Source organism: Aythya ferina (genome assembly GCF_964211825.1).
Source record: "Aythya ferina genome assembly, chromosome: 14".
Classification (NCBI taxonomy): Eukaryota; Metazoa; Chordata; class Aves; order Anseriformes; family Anatidae; genus Aythya; species Aythya ferina.
Genome location: NC_140312.1, coordinates 5,822,887 through 5,837,851, shown reverse-complemented (window position 1 = coordinate 5,837,851; position 14,965 = coordinate 5,822,887). Strand labels below are relative to the sequence as shown.

At 60.4% G+C, this 14,965-nt stretch overlaps 1 protein-coding gene across 1 annotated transcript; it reads right to left on the bottom strand.

Annotated features, from left to right (window-relative positions):
• On the bottom strand, nt 1-9,479 carry CDX1 (caudal type homeobox 1). Its single transcript, XM_084535625.1, has 3 exons — nt 8,948-9,479; nt 1,066-1,211; nt 1-905 (listed from the first exon to the last, which is right to left on the bottom strand). The coding sequence occupies exons 1-3, from the start codon at nt 9,372-9,374 to the stop codon at nt 699-701; spliced, it is 780 nt and encodes a 259-aa protein (XP_084391751.1). The 5' UTR covers nt 9,375-9,479; the 3' UTR covers nt 1-698.
• Between the last annotated feature and the right edge of the window lie 5,486 nt (nt 9,480-14,965).

The window sequence follows — 14,965 nt, the reverse complement described above, 5'->3', positions numbered from 1 at the left end:
TTCTTCTTCTTGTCCTTCCCACTGTGGAGGGTGGTCTCAGACCTCAGCAGGGTGGTTCAGTTACGGGGTGGAGGTCCAGCACATCTCCTGGTGGCTCTTTGTGGCCACAGGGATGGAGCTGGGGACGCAGGCGTGGTGGCTGGGGGACACGGGGGGCACTCACCCAGGTCATGCTGCAGCTCGCTGCCATCTCCCAGGTTTGGAGGAGCCCCTGTTCCTCCTCAGACCCCACACGAGGGTCCTGCATGGCTCACACCATCCATCTCACTCTGCTGTGGGCAGATCCTGCAGCCCAGCTGAGATTTGTTCTGCCTTGAGTCCAGCCAAACCTTTCCTCTAGTTCAGTCTCGCTCCAACCACCCCCAAAAGCAGCAGGCAGCTGGATCACCCCGTAAAGCCATCCTCCACCACCACCTCACGCCCGTCCTGCTGGCTCTGCGATCGTCCTGGGGGCTACGGCAGAGCCCAGAGCAGCGCGTTGCCCCCGGGGAGAGCAGCACGACCTAACCCACGGTTTGTGTGCGGGACCGAGCCCACCAGCCCCTCGGGAAGGCAACGGTGCCACCTGGCCCAGCCTCGCTGGCTGCCCCCGAGCACAGCCGGGGACAGGGTGGGGGACTTTGGGCAGGGACCGTCCCTCCTCGGAGCACGGCGACCCGTGGTGCTTATCTCTCGGTGTCCGGAGCTGGCGGAGGGGGCTAAGGCATGAATTCCTCCTTGATGGTCAGTGGCGACGAGGAGACGAGGCTCGGGGCGCTGCTGCCGCACAGGGCACCCATGGGCCCCGGTGTGCCCACAGCCGGGGGGGTTGGCGTGGTGGTGCTGGTGGGCTGGCTCTGCTGCTGCATCTTCTTCTTGTTCACCTTCCGCTCCTTCGCCCGCCGGTTCTGGAACCAGATTTTCACCTGCGGAGAGACACCGAGAGCCGTGCAGAGGAGGGGACGCAGCTGAGGACAAGCACCCCGAGGCCGGGGGGGGGAATCCCAGGGGCTGGAAGCTGGGTGGGAGCAGCACTGCCCTCTCCCAGCCCCAATTCCACCATTTTTTCCCCATTTCAGCACTGACCTGCCGCTCGGTGAGCCCCAGGGCAGCGGCCAGCTCAGCCTTGCGGCGGATGGTGATGTAGCGGCTGTAGTGGAACTCCTTCTCCAGCTCCAGGCGCTGGTGGTCCGTGTACACCACGCGGTATTTGTCCTTCGTCCTGGTCTTCCCTGGCAGAGGAAGCAGAGCCGGGGTGAGCCGAGAGGGGCTGGGGGGGCAGGAGCATCCCTGAGAGCACGGGGAAGCTGCGCAACCCCAAGGGTGGCTCTGGAGAAACGTGGTGATGATCTGGGACCATGGGACGAGAGAGTTGGGGGCTCCTATGGGATCTGACACCCATCGTGGGTAACAGCAGGGTGTTTCTCTGTGTTGGAAAGTGCCTTGGGGCAGGGGAAGTGGCTCGGTGGGAAGGGCAGGAGGGGTTCAGCTGCATCCCAAGAGGATGGGCTGTAAATCCCACGTGCCACGATGTGCCATCCCCAAAAGGAGCAGCGCTGCAGCCCCGGGCTGAGCACCCAGAGCACAGGCAGCCTGCACACATCCAGCCTGGGAGGGCTGCGGGGAGCACAGCTCTTTGCCACGGAGCCCAAGCCCACGGTGCCACCGCTTCAAGGCCCACGGATCACGGGAAGGAAAAGAGGAAAAACCCGGAGAGCTCCGTTCTTGGGTTCCCCCAGGTTTGGGCGCAGTGGAGCGAAGCTGCACTCCCACAGAGACTCCGACTCAATGTTATTAGACATCAGAGACTCCACACAGAAACACCTTCCCTCCCAGCCTGGAGATCTGCCCAGGAACCAGCTCCGTTTCATTTCTAAGCATCCTGGAGGGGATGGGAAGCAGGGAACGTGCAGGCAGCCCCTCGCCGCCCCCCAGCACACACACACACGGGGCTCTTGCATCCCAAATTTGCCAGCAGAGCGATTCCCAGGGGGGTTACAACGTAAATTAAATTTACACGTAGTGAGCAGCTCCCTGAGAAACCACACACCCCCTCTGGCTGCGCCAGCCTCAGGGAATCCTACGAGATATCTGTTTTCTCATAGAGTTTTTTTCTTTTTCTTCTGAAAGCAAAACCTTTTCAGGAGAGATAATAACTGAAAAGCGAGCATCTTATTTGCAATATTACTATTTGAATGCCACTGCTCGGTGGAAAAAATAAAATAAAACAGCTGAGAAGCAACGGAATTGACAGCTAAAATAAAGAATACAGAAATAAGGTGGTTTGTGGATACCGCATATGCCAGAAATTTTAGCAGGAATTATTATTTCCTGCTGCAGCCACAAATAGATCCGTCACAGACCATTTTTTTTATTCCCTCTTGGTTGCTCATCCCTGTCGGGTTCCCGGCTCTGCCCCTCTCCTTCCCCCGTGCCAAAAATTGGGGAGCAAACGCAGCCAAGCCAGAGATGGAGTCATTCACCTCGACTAATCGGTGATGTTTGCTGAACTCAGGAATGTATCGTGGGTGATTCACAAGGAAAAGAAAGGGATTTGCAAGGAATACTGTTGACAATGAATAATGCAGCCCCCTTGAATGTCAATGCGGAGTTGCGCTTAGCTCTCCCTTGGCGGCCCTTTTATGGCCCTGTGAAAGGAAAGAGGAAATTTGGGCCGAGCCAGTTCACTCTGAATGGGGTCCCCTCGTGCCCCAGTGCCGCCGTGGGGAGCTCAGGGGCAGAGGGATGGGGCAGCCCCCAGCCTTTATCCAGTGGACCCAGTGGAGGTGGATGGGGTTGTCCCGGGTCTGTGGCACAGCCCCTGGCTGCTGGAGGGAGCACGGACGGGACAGGGGGTGCAGGGAGCCTGGATTGCTCCTTGAGGTCCCACAAAGCGTCTTCCCCTCTCCTGCCACCAGCCTGCCCAGCCCCATTGTGCATTCACCCTTCTTGTCCCCAAAAGACCAGCCCAAAGAGCAGCTGGGGCAGCCAAATCAAGACATCCACGGGGCTAGGTTTCAGCACTGGGATCAAGGCAGGGCCCGTGGCTTCAAGGGGAGAGGGCATCGTTACTGCTGTTAATGTGTAACCCTAATAGCGCTCACCTGAGCCACGATTAGATAAGGGAATGGCTTTAACACGCTGCACAGGCCCCGGAGGACACACTCCTGAGCGTGCACGCACATGCACTCGCACACGCGCTGGGGGAGACCCCCAGCCCTCATCCTCTCCCGAGGGCAGCCTTGGGGACGGGGATGGGGACCTGGAGATCCCCGCGCTGCACCACGGCACTGGGGCACCTCTGGGACGCACAGGTCAGGGTCACGTAGCCCTGGTGACACGGGGTTGTTGCTTCCCTGCCTCCAGAGCAGGGCAGAGGAAGGGAAAACCAAGCCCCAGCCCTGCACTGTTCATCCCCAGCTCTGCACCCACCGGGCTATGGAAGGCACTCTCCAGCCCCAGCCTGCCCAAGCGATGGTTTTCAGCAAGAAGCTGCACCCAAACAGATAGGCAGGGGGTGTTTTAAGGCTGGTGTGGAGCAACTCTGAGCTCTGAACAGCTGAGCTCAGACCAGGGAGGAGCAGAGCCCTGCACCGTTTCCCAAAGGTCTCCATTTCACAGGTCAAAGCAGCTCCAAATTGCGGCGGCTGCGAGCCCTGAGCAGCGCCGCAGCCATCAGGGCTCCGATCAGGGCAGCACGCAGCAAGCAGGGGTACGGCAGCCCCTTGCTGGAGCCGAGGAGATGAGAGCTCGCCGCCGCATCGGCAGAGGTCCCCGAGGCCTGGGGACACGGGCACGTGCCGGTCTGGGTGCCAGGAGCCTTGCAGGGCTCTTTGCACGGGAGGTGCTGGTGGGGACAGAGCCGGCGCCGCGAGGCTTTGCACGCCCTGCTGCACAGACACTCCTCGCATGACTGGTGTAAAAAAATTGGGCTGCCCTGAGGTGGCTTGGAGAAACACAGGGAAAAAACATCGTGGGCGAGAGTCCCATCACCAGGGAAGGAGCTTTCACTTGGTGATCCAGCTGCTTTTTTTTCTGGAGCAGCATCTGTTTGCAAAGAGGATAAAATCCCCCCCATCCTAGGAAAGCGGGTGCTACATCTCTCCCCAGCAAAAGCCTTAATGAAAACTTTCCCTCTGCCCTGATGTAGCCAAGGTAGAGCTATGGATGGGGAAACTGAGGCACGGAAGCAATGCCAAACCCAAATGGAGCCCCAGGGTCAGAGCTGTGAGCCCCATGGGGAGCCTAAACCCTCCCTCCACCCTCCTACAGCTCCAGAAGGGGAAAATGCAGAGAGAGGGCAGCCGGCACAGCATTGCCCCATGACAGATACCCCGGGACAAGGGCTGGGATCAGCTCCTAACGCTCAGCTCCCTCCCAGCTGAAGCCACCCTCACCCAGCAGCCAGCTGTGCCCCAGCTGTGCTGCACGGAGGGGCCGATGCTCCCTCTGCCGAGCAGAGGCGACCACAGCCCTTTGTGCTGATGCTGGGGACAGACCGCCCGGCACATCTCACTGTCCCCAAACCTGCTGGAAATGGCAGCTCCGAAGCCTGCACTGCCTGCAGAAGGGGCTGAGCACCCCCCGCACACACTCAGGAGCCACCCAGAGCCCTGTGCCAGGGGGTTAAACGCCCACAGGACCCCTGGTGCTGGGACCAGCACAGGGTTCACGAGCCTTACCATTCCCTGCCATATTCCCAGCCCTATCCCACCCGTCCCAGGAAGGACACGGCCACGTGGATCCCGATTTCCGAGCTGCTGGGCTGCAGGCAGGGCTCAGCCATACCCACAGCCCCCCCTGAGCCAACACCGAACCACGCCGGGGAGTTCTTCCTGGTGCCAAACTTCAGAGGAAGCAGCAATGCTGCCACGGCCACCCCTCCCGCAATAAAATCTCATTTGACTCGATAGGTCGAGCACTGGAAGTGTTTCAGTTACAAAACCACACGCACGCATCCCGATGGTTTTGTAGCCTTCGCGTGCAGGGGATCGAGCTCGGCGCTTCCAAAAAAGCCCTGCGGCTTTGCTATGAATACAACCAGGGGCTGTATACCAGGGTTTGGGGGCTGGCAAAGCCAGGAGCAAAGCCCAGGGCACAGCCAAACAGGGGTGGTGAAGCTGGGAAGGAGCAGAAGTGGCCGGGGCAGAGCTGGGTGTGGGGAGCGCAGAGCAGAGCAGGGGAGCGCAGGCTGGCCCTGGCCGGGCAGGGTGCCGGTGGCAGCCACACGTCCCCATCCCAGCCCTTGGCCACAGAGCAGCAGCCCGAGGCTGGGCGTTGGGGCTGCGGTGATTCAAGCCTTTATTTTGGCAACGGGCACATTCCTGGGGCTGCTCCTCGGTTTTACGAGCGCCGCCGGGCAGGCTCCTGCGCGGGGTCAAAGACCGCGCCGCGAGGGTGCCAGCACGGAGCATCGCCCCCATGGCACGGATCCGCAGCCAGCCCCGAGGCACGGAGCCCTGCTTGGTTCCTCCAGAGCTTCACGGGGCAGGTGACACAGACTTGGACCCTCTCCCCCTTCATGGCCTCAGCTCCGGGGAAGGATCCGTCCCCTTATCCGGGCAATCGCAAAGCTAACAGCGCCCAAGCGGGTGTCCTTGAAGGGTCCCCCGCAGGAAATATCTCCATTGGCCGGGGGGTTTAAGTGTCCCTCGGCTAATCCCGGGGTATTAGGCAGCCCGGCCCAGCACGTAGGGACCTCCAGTGCTCCAGGGAAGCCCTTTTTGTTCAAGGAAAGTCGATTCTAGGAAAGTTTGAGCCGCCTGTACCTTGGCCAGCTAAGCATTCAGCAAACCCCAGCAGAGGCCAGGAGCAGGTTGTGGGTTAATAATTCAAGGGGAGAAGATCGGTGGGGCCCCCAGCGGCATGCAGGCACTCCGGGTGACACGGGGGAGCAAAGGATTTCATGGGGAGCAGCCACATCCCAAAATTGGGGGCCTGTAGGAGAACCCACGCAGGGACCTCCCTTGCCAACGCGAATCCTGCCTGCGCAGGGTTGCTGCATCTCATTAATGGGGGTTTTAGTGTTGCCTCCAGCTTTCAGGGATCTCCCTAGAGCCGAACAAGGAAAAGGGAGCTGGAAACAGAGAATGGAGTTGGAATTGAGGACTGCACGCCCAGCGGGTCGAACCCTGCTCGTGCTCAGAGCATCCTCATCTGCTCTCCGCCTGGGCACCACCGGCACCACACCACAGGCACCCACACCGTGCCGCCCCAAGCACCTCCAGCTCCCCGGGGATGCCCTGGGTGCACTTTCACTTGCAATATTTAGCTGCAACCAGCTCCATTAGTGACCTAAAGGCCGGCCCCGCGGCAGCACCCGGGCATTTACATAACTAACGAGCAGGGGGTGAACTTCAAAGTTCAGCGCGCTGCCACTTCCAGCACCTTCCTGAGCTTTTTATAGAGCAGGGGTGCAATTCACAAGGAAGTTTGCAAATAATTGTGAATAAGGAGGAAGCGCGAGGCTTTGACACTCCGCTCGTGAAGATTTTATGAGCAGAAAAGGAGGTGATGCTCGGGAAAGAAAAGGAGGGCTGGGGAGGCCTTGTTCCCTCTAATTCCTGATTTTGAGAGCCCTGCATCACAGCCCCTGCTGCTGCCTGGGCTGGGTTTTGCCCTCTGCCGTGGCTAGCTCAGGTATTTAGCAAGACGTGTATCAAATCTGCACCCCTTAAGCCTGACGCTGGGAGATTTCTCTCCGATTTTTCTCAGGCTCTGCTCCGTGCGTGCAGGACCCCCGGCACACTCAGGCCGTGTGTGAAGTCGCCTCTCAGCAAGGCACAGCTCCTTCCCCAGAGCCTGCAAACTGCAGCCGATGGCTGTTTATACAAGGGAAGACGGAGAGGGAGCCACAATTTACAGCCCTCTGAAGTATTATGATTTACAGCGTTCGCACAGAAACTCTTGATATTTATAGCAAGAAGGGACGCGTATTCGTTTCCTATTCCCACAGCGGCGAGAGGGGCAGTTAATCCATCCAGGCTGATTAATGCTCAGTTTATTGATTTCAATAAAACAATTCATTCCCGAGTCTCACCCTTATCTATGTCAAACCCATCTCTGCTCTGCTCATTTTCAAGCTTTATGGAGAAAAGCGTCCGCAGCACTTGCAGCTCGCTGCCTTACTCTAAAGGGAGAGAAACCCCCGGGGAGGGCATTTGCTGAAGGTGCCCGTCCAACCCAGGGGGGTTTTGCTCTGCTGCCCTGCTCGCTGGGACTGATCCTGCTCTACATGATGATGGCTGGTTTATTTGTTCCTTTGTATGTGTTCAATCTCAGAGATACCAACTCAGCAGCGGCTGATTTTTGCAGAATTCAATCACTCACTTGACACATAACTCAATCAAGGGGCACTTTCAAGCCCCCGGTCTGTCTCAGTCCCTTGATCCAGAGGAGGAGAGTGCTGATCTCTTTCTCCCCGCTTTCATTTTTTCATCTCCCCTCCCACCTCTCTCTAAAAATACACATGAATTCAGACCAACAGAACCTGCAGAAGCTGTGGGGTCCCATTCACTTCCTAGAAGGAGGGGGCCATTTTTCCTAAATAGCTATATTCAGGGCTTAAAACAGGCCAGGAAATACCAGCCTGCCTCTCCCCTCCTGCTTGCAGTCTGGCGTTAGCTGTTTGCACCCCCGGGATGCTCTGCCTGCCCACCACAGCCCCTGCTCCCACTGGGACGGCCCCGATCCCAACCCCACCATGCACCAAGTGCAGCCACGGAGCAGTTTTCCACGCAGGGAGACCCCAAACACCTCTGGGCTGAGCCCCTTGGCACCACACAGCCTCTGAATGGATCTTGGCCATCATGGCCCCAGCACCATGCATGGGCCAGCCCCACATGGTGATGGTGGGGAACCAGAAGCAAGCCTAAAACGGGGACATTTTGCACCTCGATGTGCATTTTTAATCTGGGAGCCATGGCGAGGGACAGGGTGGTGGTTTGGCCAGGCTGGGCTGGGAACCCTGGAGGGGAACATGAAAGGGCACGGGCAGGGCAGGACAAAGGGCCCCCGCACCTCACCTCGCTGCCAAAGGAGCCGGCCAGCATCTCCATGACAAAGGGAAGCCTTGTCAATTTGGGCTGGCCCCGAGGGGTGACTGCCCACCGCCTTTGAAGTGGGCAGCGGGGCGGCCTGCGGGCAGGGGGCTGCAGGGGCCCAGACACTTCCCCCCCCTCCTGCCCCGGGTCAGGAGTTCAGCGGGGACAGGACCCCGGGGACAGGACACGGGGACAGCGGGGCCACCCGGTGCCAGGCACAGGAGCGGGGCACCCGCACCCACGGCACGCAGCACCCTGAGCACCCCCACGCACCCTGCGCATGGCACCCAGCGCACCTTGCACTCGCACGGAGCGTGTGGCATCGCCCGTGCACACTCACTGACCCCGTGCAACAAGTGCCTTGCATGCAGAGCCTCGCACACCCTGCACTGAATGCGCTTTTGCACCTCTTAACCGGGTGCACGGCCATGCTCACTGCTCACACGCACAGCCACAGCTTTGCACACACACCCTTGCACGCACCAACAGCCCGTCCGTCACCAACTGGAGCATGGACGAGTGCCCCAGCAGTGCAGGGTGGGGCAGGGCTCCTCCAAAAAGCCCCTTTGGGCTGCCTGCAGCCGGAGCACCCTACAACCCCACAGGTCTCCTGCTCTGCTTGCCCTCTCCAGCAGCAGCAGGTGAGGGCAGGGATGGTTCAGAGGCTGGCTGGGACTTTCCAGCCATATGCAAGGCAGAAACCATCCACTAACCCCAGCTGCTGGCGATAAGGAAGGACAGGGCAGCCCTCGTGCTGGTACCCTCCATACCCATCCTCACTCCGTGCCACCTCGGTGACCACACAAGCTCTGTCCCTCCCTTGCAACCACAGACCCCACAGCAGGACCCAGCCCTGCAGGACCTCAAGATGAAGGCTCCTCTGAGCAGAAGAAGGAGCCGGGGCGTGGGGCCGGGGGTTTCCTTACCGCTGTTGCTGGTGCTGGGAATGCTGCGCCTCATCCACTCGTAGGGGGTGCGCCTCTGTGCGTTAGGGGACAGCTGGGGGACCGAGCTGCTGATGGGCGGAGGCAGGAGTCCAGAGCCCGGGGGCTGCATGGGGTTAAAATCCGGGGGGCTGAATCCGAACTGCCCCGGGTTGGCGGTGGACGAGGCGGCGGCGGTGCCGTACGAGTGCCAGTCCTCCTTGGCAGGGGTGTAGGGAGAGCCCCAGGCGGCCGCCGGCTGCCCGTGGTGCGGGTCGCTGTTAATCCCCGGCACATGGTGGTAGCTGGCGAAGTCCGAGTACTGGGGAGGCCCCGGCACGTAGTTCTGGGGGTTGAGGTTGAGGCTGGGGTGCCGGACGGGGCTGGGATACATGTTGGTGTCCTTATCCAGAAGATAACCTACATACATCTTCCCCGGCTGGCTCCGCGCTCATGCTGCGCCGTGCCGTGCCGCGCCGTGCCGGGCCGGGTGTCGCGGTGTGGCGGCCGCCCCTCCTTCTCCACGCTCACCTGGGCGCCTTGGGGAGCTGTGTCCCGGGGCCAGGCACCTCCCTGCCCACAGGCTTTTATTGGGCCCAACCTCTCGCAGCATTTGCATTGAAAGGCAGGTTTGCATTTCAAAGTGCAGGAACCCCGGGCGGCGGGGCGATTCAAACCTCCCGCCTGCACCCCGCCGGCCCTCTGTCCCCTCGGCGGTCACCAGCCCGCTGTCCCCACGGTCCCTTTGTAGCAGCCGGGGCTGGGGACGCTCCAACACCTCCGGCACCGCACGTGAGGAGGCCCCAAAGGAGCTCGTCCTGTCCCTAACGCCACTCGTAACCCCAGGAGTGGGGTGGCGAGGGCTGAGCCCGCAAATTAAATCCTGGCTGCGGGCAGGGGACAGGTTGGGCTGCACCTGGCGTTGGCCCCATCAACCATGTTGGGGACACCAAACCCTGGCTGTGGGGTGACGTTTTCCCCCTTTTCCCTCCCCAAACCAGCTTCTGCCTGGCTTGGAAATGGGTCGGAGGGAAGGGGTGGCTCTGGGTCCCCCAGCTCTTACAGCATTTGGGGGCAAGCCCACCCCTCCAGCCCCATAGCCCAGCCCCAGAGAGCCAGACAGACAGAGCTGGATGCATGCTGGGGGGCACGGCCACTTCCACACCTCACCCAGCACAGCCTCCCGGCCTGCCCGCTGCTCTGCATGGGGAAGTAAAAAGGAAACCCATAAAACACAAAAACACAACCCTCCTGGGGCTCCGGCACAGCCCCGGAGGGCTGGCAGCCCTGCAGCGAGAGGAGTTTATTGTCTGTTTTCTGTCTTAAAGGAACAAAAAATCCCCATCCATTTTTTTTCTGATAGAGAAACCTCCAGGCACAGCCGTTTGCAGGCTCGGGCTTTCACTTTCAGCCCAAGCCCAGGCCCGCTGGGGCTGCCAGGAGGATGTGTCGGCACCTCCCTGCTCTGCAACAGCCCCATCCCTGCTGGGCAAGGGCTGCTCTGTCCTCATCCTCCCCGACTGAAACAGCCCAGACTTGGGCAATAAGAAACCGAAAGAAAGAAAAATAAAAATTAAAAAAAAATAAAAAAAAAGGGGAAAGGATTTTGGATGCAATTGAGAGGAGGGGATAACCCAACAGACTCTCTGCGCCTTCCCCAGTTGTGGCTATGAGCCTGAGATGAGGTTTCAGGGTGGGGCTGCCTCCCAGATTTGTGGGGTTAGAAGGAAAATGGTAACAAAAACGACAAAGCCGCTGTGGTTTGAGGAGCTCAGTGCACGCATGCACAGCCACTTCTCACCTGTCCCCCTACAGCTGGCAGGGATGTCCCTCCTGAGCTGGCATCACCCAGGCTCTGCCTCCTGTGACCTTGCCACCCCGGGGTGGAGGTGGCCCCGCAGAGCCCCCGTGGCCAGTGTCCTCCCAGCCCCAGCACAGGGGCTCGGTACGGCTGTCTCCATGCCACAGACCAAGGAAGGATGATTTCCCCCAGAGCCAGCCCAACCCTGGCATCTCCACACCACCTGAATTAAAAGTTTTCCCCAGGCAGCCTCCAGGAGCATCCCAGCAGACCAGGGCTGAAGGGTCCAGAGTCGCTTGGTGCTCAGCCCAGCACGGTTTAGCAGGACATCACTCACACTGGGGTCCCATGGAAGAGCAGTTTGGGGGCTGCCAGAGCTCCTGGGGGTCTCCAGCTGGACAAGGGGAGGTGGCAGTGCCCTCTCCACCCTCCCCAGAGACCCCCAGCACCAACCCCAGCTCAGGGAGCCCCTTCCAGCCCTGCAGTCCTGCTGGAAACCTAGAGGAGGCCGGGCAGAGCGGCCAGGATTTCCCCGGCTCTCCCAGGGACTGGGTGCTGCTATCTGTGATCGAGTGATGCCATCTCCTGGAAGCCACGGGGCTGGGGAGCGGAGGGCCGGGAGGTCCCCAGGGCCAGGCTGCAGCCAGCTAGCACAGACGGAGCAGCTCTGCAGGGGAGGCCACGGCCTCACCGCCTCCTCTGTGCCCATGGAGGAGGCACTCAGGACAGAAACTCAAGCCCTGAATGTCCCCAGTTTGCTCCGAGCCCCTTGGTTCTTTCAGAGGGATGGGGAGATGCCCGCAGAGCTTCCCTTTCCCCCGGATCCCCAGCACCCCCATGGGCATCTAACCTCCCCGCTGCCTCCCAAAACAACCCAAGGTGCCCCATCCCAGCATCGCGTGGCCCCCCCTGCACCCCCAGCTCCTCCTGCTGCCCCCCTGCAGGCAGAGGAGAGCAGGGGGCAGAGCGTGGCTGCTGCGCATCGCTCCTGCCACCCACTCCCAGAGCAGCAACCCGGAGAGCGTGGAGAAATCACAGCCACCCTCGGCCCCGCTGAATGCCCCGAGAGCATCCTCCCACCCCTCTCTGCCCATGTGCAACCCCTGCCCAGCTGCAGGGTCCTGCCTCAGACCCATGCATCCCCTCCTGGCCTCGTGCAGACCCGATGGAGGTCCCCCAGGGGCAGGGGAACCTCGCTCCCTCCTCGCCTTGTGCCGGCGCGGCGCAGAGGGTTAATGATTCCCACGTTAAGTGGCTGCAGATGTGTGGGAAAGTCTGGGGCGACCGGACGGCACCGTTATTAACATTCACCCCCCCCGAGCCTGCCGCTGCCTCCCGGGGCCCCGTTCAGCACATTTCATACCAGGGCTGGTGGCGGGGGTGAGCAGAGCGCGTGGGATGGGGGCGGAAAGAGGCTGGGGAGGGGGAGGCAGCGGGATTTCATCCTCTGCTGCTGCCTGCTGCCTCCTCCCAGCACCCAGACCCTGAGGAGGTGACAGGGCAGCGCCTGGAGGGACACTGCCCTCTCTCGTGGGCTGAGGCTCAGCCACCACATCACAGCGATGCCAAATCTCCCAGGCTGACCTGTGGCTGATACGGGCTCAGAACTGAAGCCACGGGCCCTCGCTGAACCTCCAGAGAAGTGGAAAGGGCTGAGAGCTGCTGCTCCTGCCCTACCTGCCTCCCCCCTGCTGCCACACGGGACCTGTCGCTGACTCCTGCACATCCTTTCCCACCGTCCTGCCAGCTCACCTGGCTCAGGTGGCTTAAAAGAGCTTAAAAAAAGTGGCTTGAAAAAGAAATCTTTTTCCCAGGGTCCCCAGCTCATCCTGGGGTGGGACAGCAGGTCACAGAGCTGCTGTGATGCCAGAGCAGAGCACCCCACAGCATCCCCATCCCGTTGGCTGCTGTGCCCCCCAGAAACCCAACACCACGCTGCCCCGAGCCCACGTAAGCTCTAAGGCCACTTATTTGGCCTTGCTGGAGGCTGGAGACCTCCGCAGAGAGCAGCTCTGGCAGCCTCCCCTGCAGCTGTCCCAGCCCCGGGGGAATCGCTGCGTCCCGCAAGCCTCATGGATGGAAGTGCAGGCGCCCAAAATAGAGGTGAGCAAAGCAGGGGGAAGAGGCAGGGGTCACCGAGCTGCTCCCCCCACTGCCCACGCACCCGCAGGCGCGAGTCCCTCCGGCGCTGGGGCTTCCTCCGTGCTGGCCTTTCCCAGGAGCTGCCGTGACCCCAAACCAGCGCCGGCCCCGGGTGCTGGCTGGGGACGTGCGGCGCCGCGTGCTCGCCGGGTGCCGTGGGCTCTGCAGCCCCCCCCCGGCATCCCAAAGCAGCCGTCATCAACCCCAGCGGGCTCCTCCTGGGAATTTTGGGTGTCTCCATCGCCCTTTCTCCCAGTCTGGGGATGAGCACTGGGGTCACCCCTTTATAGGGAGGAGGGGGAGGCGCCCGCCCTCGGGATCAGGCTGCGTGCCGCACCGTTGCGGGTGCCTGTCCCTGGTGCACGGGGCCCAGCAGGATTGCACCGATGGGTTTTTCCCTCTCCTGTTGTTTTGGGAAGGGGGATGGTGCCGGGAAATGGCTCTGCCTAGCTATTCCCAGCAGGGACCCAGCAAGCACGTCCTTATCCCTTGGGAAAAGCCTGGCAGAGAGCCCTGCGCTCAGCACATCCCCGCCGCCTGCCCCCGGCTCTCGGACACTCATCATTTCAGCTGGGGGGGGGCAGCCTGGCCCCTTGTGCCCTGTGCCACCAGCAGGTGAGCTCTCCAAGCACAAGCTCTCCACGTTGGATTTCCATCAGTGGGCAGCACGTGCTGAGATAGCAGGAGATAAGCGGCGATGTCGCGGGCTGGGAGTCACCAGCTGTGCCCTTTGTGCGCGCCTTCGCCCGGCAAGACGGAGGGGATGGCACCGCCTCGCCAACAAGCCAGGCCCAGATCTCAGCTGTGTTGTCTTTGTGGGAAGGGCTTTTTGATCTCGGAAGGAAAAAAAAAAAAGGACATCTTTGCAGGGAAACGTTCTCTTTCAGGATGGAGGATGCATTTTCTTCATTTTTTGTACTTGGATCAGACTAAAGCACGTCCCCAAGGCAGACACGGGGACAAGAAGTGTTGGTTCAGAGGGCAGTCTCCATCCAACCAGCCTCTGCACCTTGTTATAAAGGTGAAACAAATTGCAAAAAATCCCTGTGCGGACAGGCTGTAACGTTGTGCCTCTCAAGAGCTCCTCAGAGAATTGATTTGCGCTCATCAGGGTGTGGGGGACTTAAAGCGGACCCATTAACCTGCTCCCCGTGGGCACTCAGCCCTAGGGTGCAGCACATAGGATATAATGGGATGGATGAGGAGGAGATGGGGGCTTCTAGGTGAGCTCCATGCCCTCGGCAGCCAAATGTCCCCACCCAGCCCCCACCATCCCCACGTCCCCAACACCCTGTGCCAGGACAGCCCCGTTGTAGGGTATCTTTTAGTCCCTTTTCCCCCCCAAAATCAAAAATCACTATCCTGGAGTGCCCCCACCATAGGATGCTCTGCCCCAGGAGCATCGTGGGGAGGGTAAAAGTGGCCAAGGGCACACGTTGGAGGTCCGAGGGTCCGGATGGGGGCTTTGGGGCTGGGGGGGGGCAATCCCGGCAGAGTTGGGGCAGGAGGTCCGGAGGGAATACGCGGAGTCAGTTCAGCACAGGCCTTCTTTAATAAAAACATGAGTCAGCTGCTGGCGTGGGCAGCGGATTTTCTAAACATCCCCTCATATCCTGAGAAAGGAAAAAAAAAAAAAAAAAAAAAAAAAGAAAAGAAAACGGGAGGGGGGGGGGGTGGGCTAGAGAAAAATAAATAAATAAATGAAAAGAAGAAGAAGAAGAAAAAGAAAACAAGGAAAAAGGCTAGAATTGAAAGCAGACACAGGGAGAGGGAGAGCAGCTCCCTTCCCTCCGGTTTAAGGAGGCGAGAGCCGGGCTGGTCCCAGCTCCTTTTGTTTCCGCTAGCTGGGCCCTGCTGCTCCCCTGCTCGGCTGCCTGCGGCCAGCCTCCCCTCTCTGCAGCCTCTTGGCCTTCTCCTCCTTTTATTTTATTATTTTTTTTTCATTTGTATTTTTATTTTATCCCCCCTCATCGCGCCGCTCCGCCGGGCTTTAATCGAAAGTTTGGCTCAGCCAAGGGTCCCGCAGAGGGTGGAGGGAGGAAGTCGCAGGGACTCCGCTGGAGAGGGAGCCTCCCGCT

What these genes read in the sequence shown, in the direction of transcription:
- CDX1 (XM_084535625.1), bottom strand. Translation starts at nt 9,374, where the DNA reads ATGTATGTAGGTTATCTTCTGGATAAGGACACCAACATGTATCCCAGC. An exon ending in TCCCAGCACCAGCAACAGCG is followed by an intron (nt 1,212 to 8,947) that starts GTAAGGAAACCC and finishes TTCCTCTGCCAG; the next exon opens with GGAAGACCAGGACGAAGGAC. An exon ending in TGGGGCTCACCGAGCGGCAG is followed by an intron (nt 906 to 1,065) that starts GTCAGTGCTGAA and finishes GTCTCTCCGCAG; the next exon opens with GTGAAAATCTGGTTCCAGAA.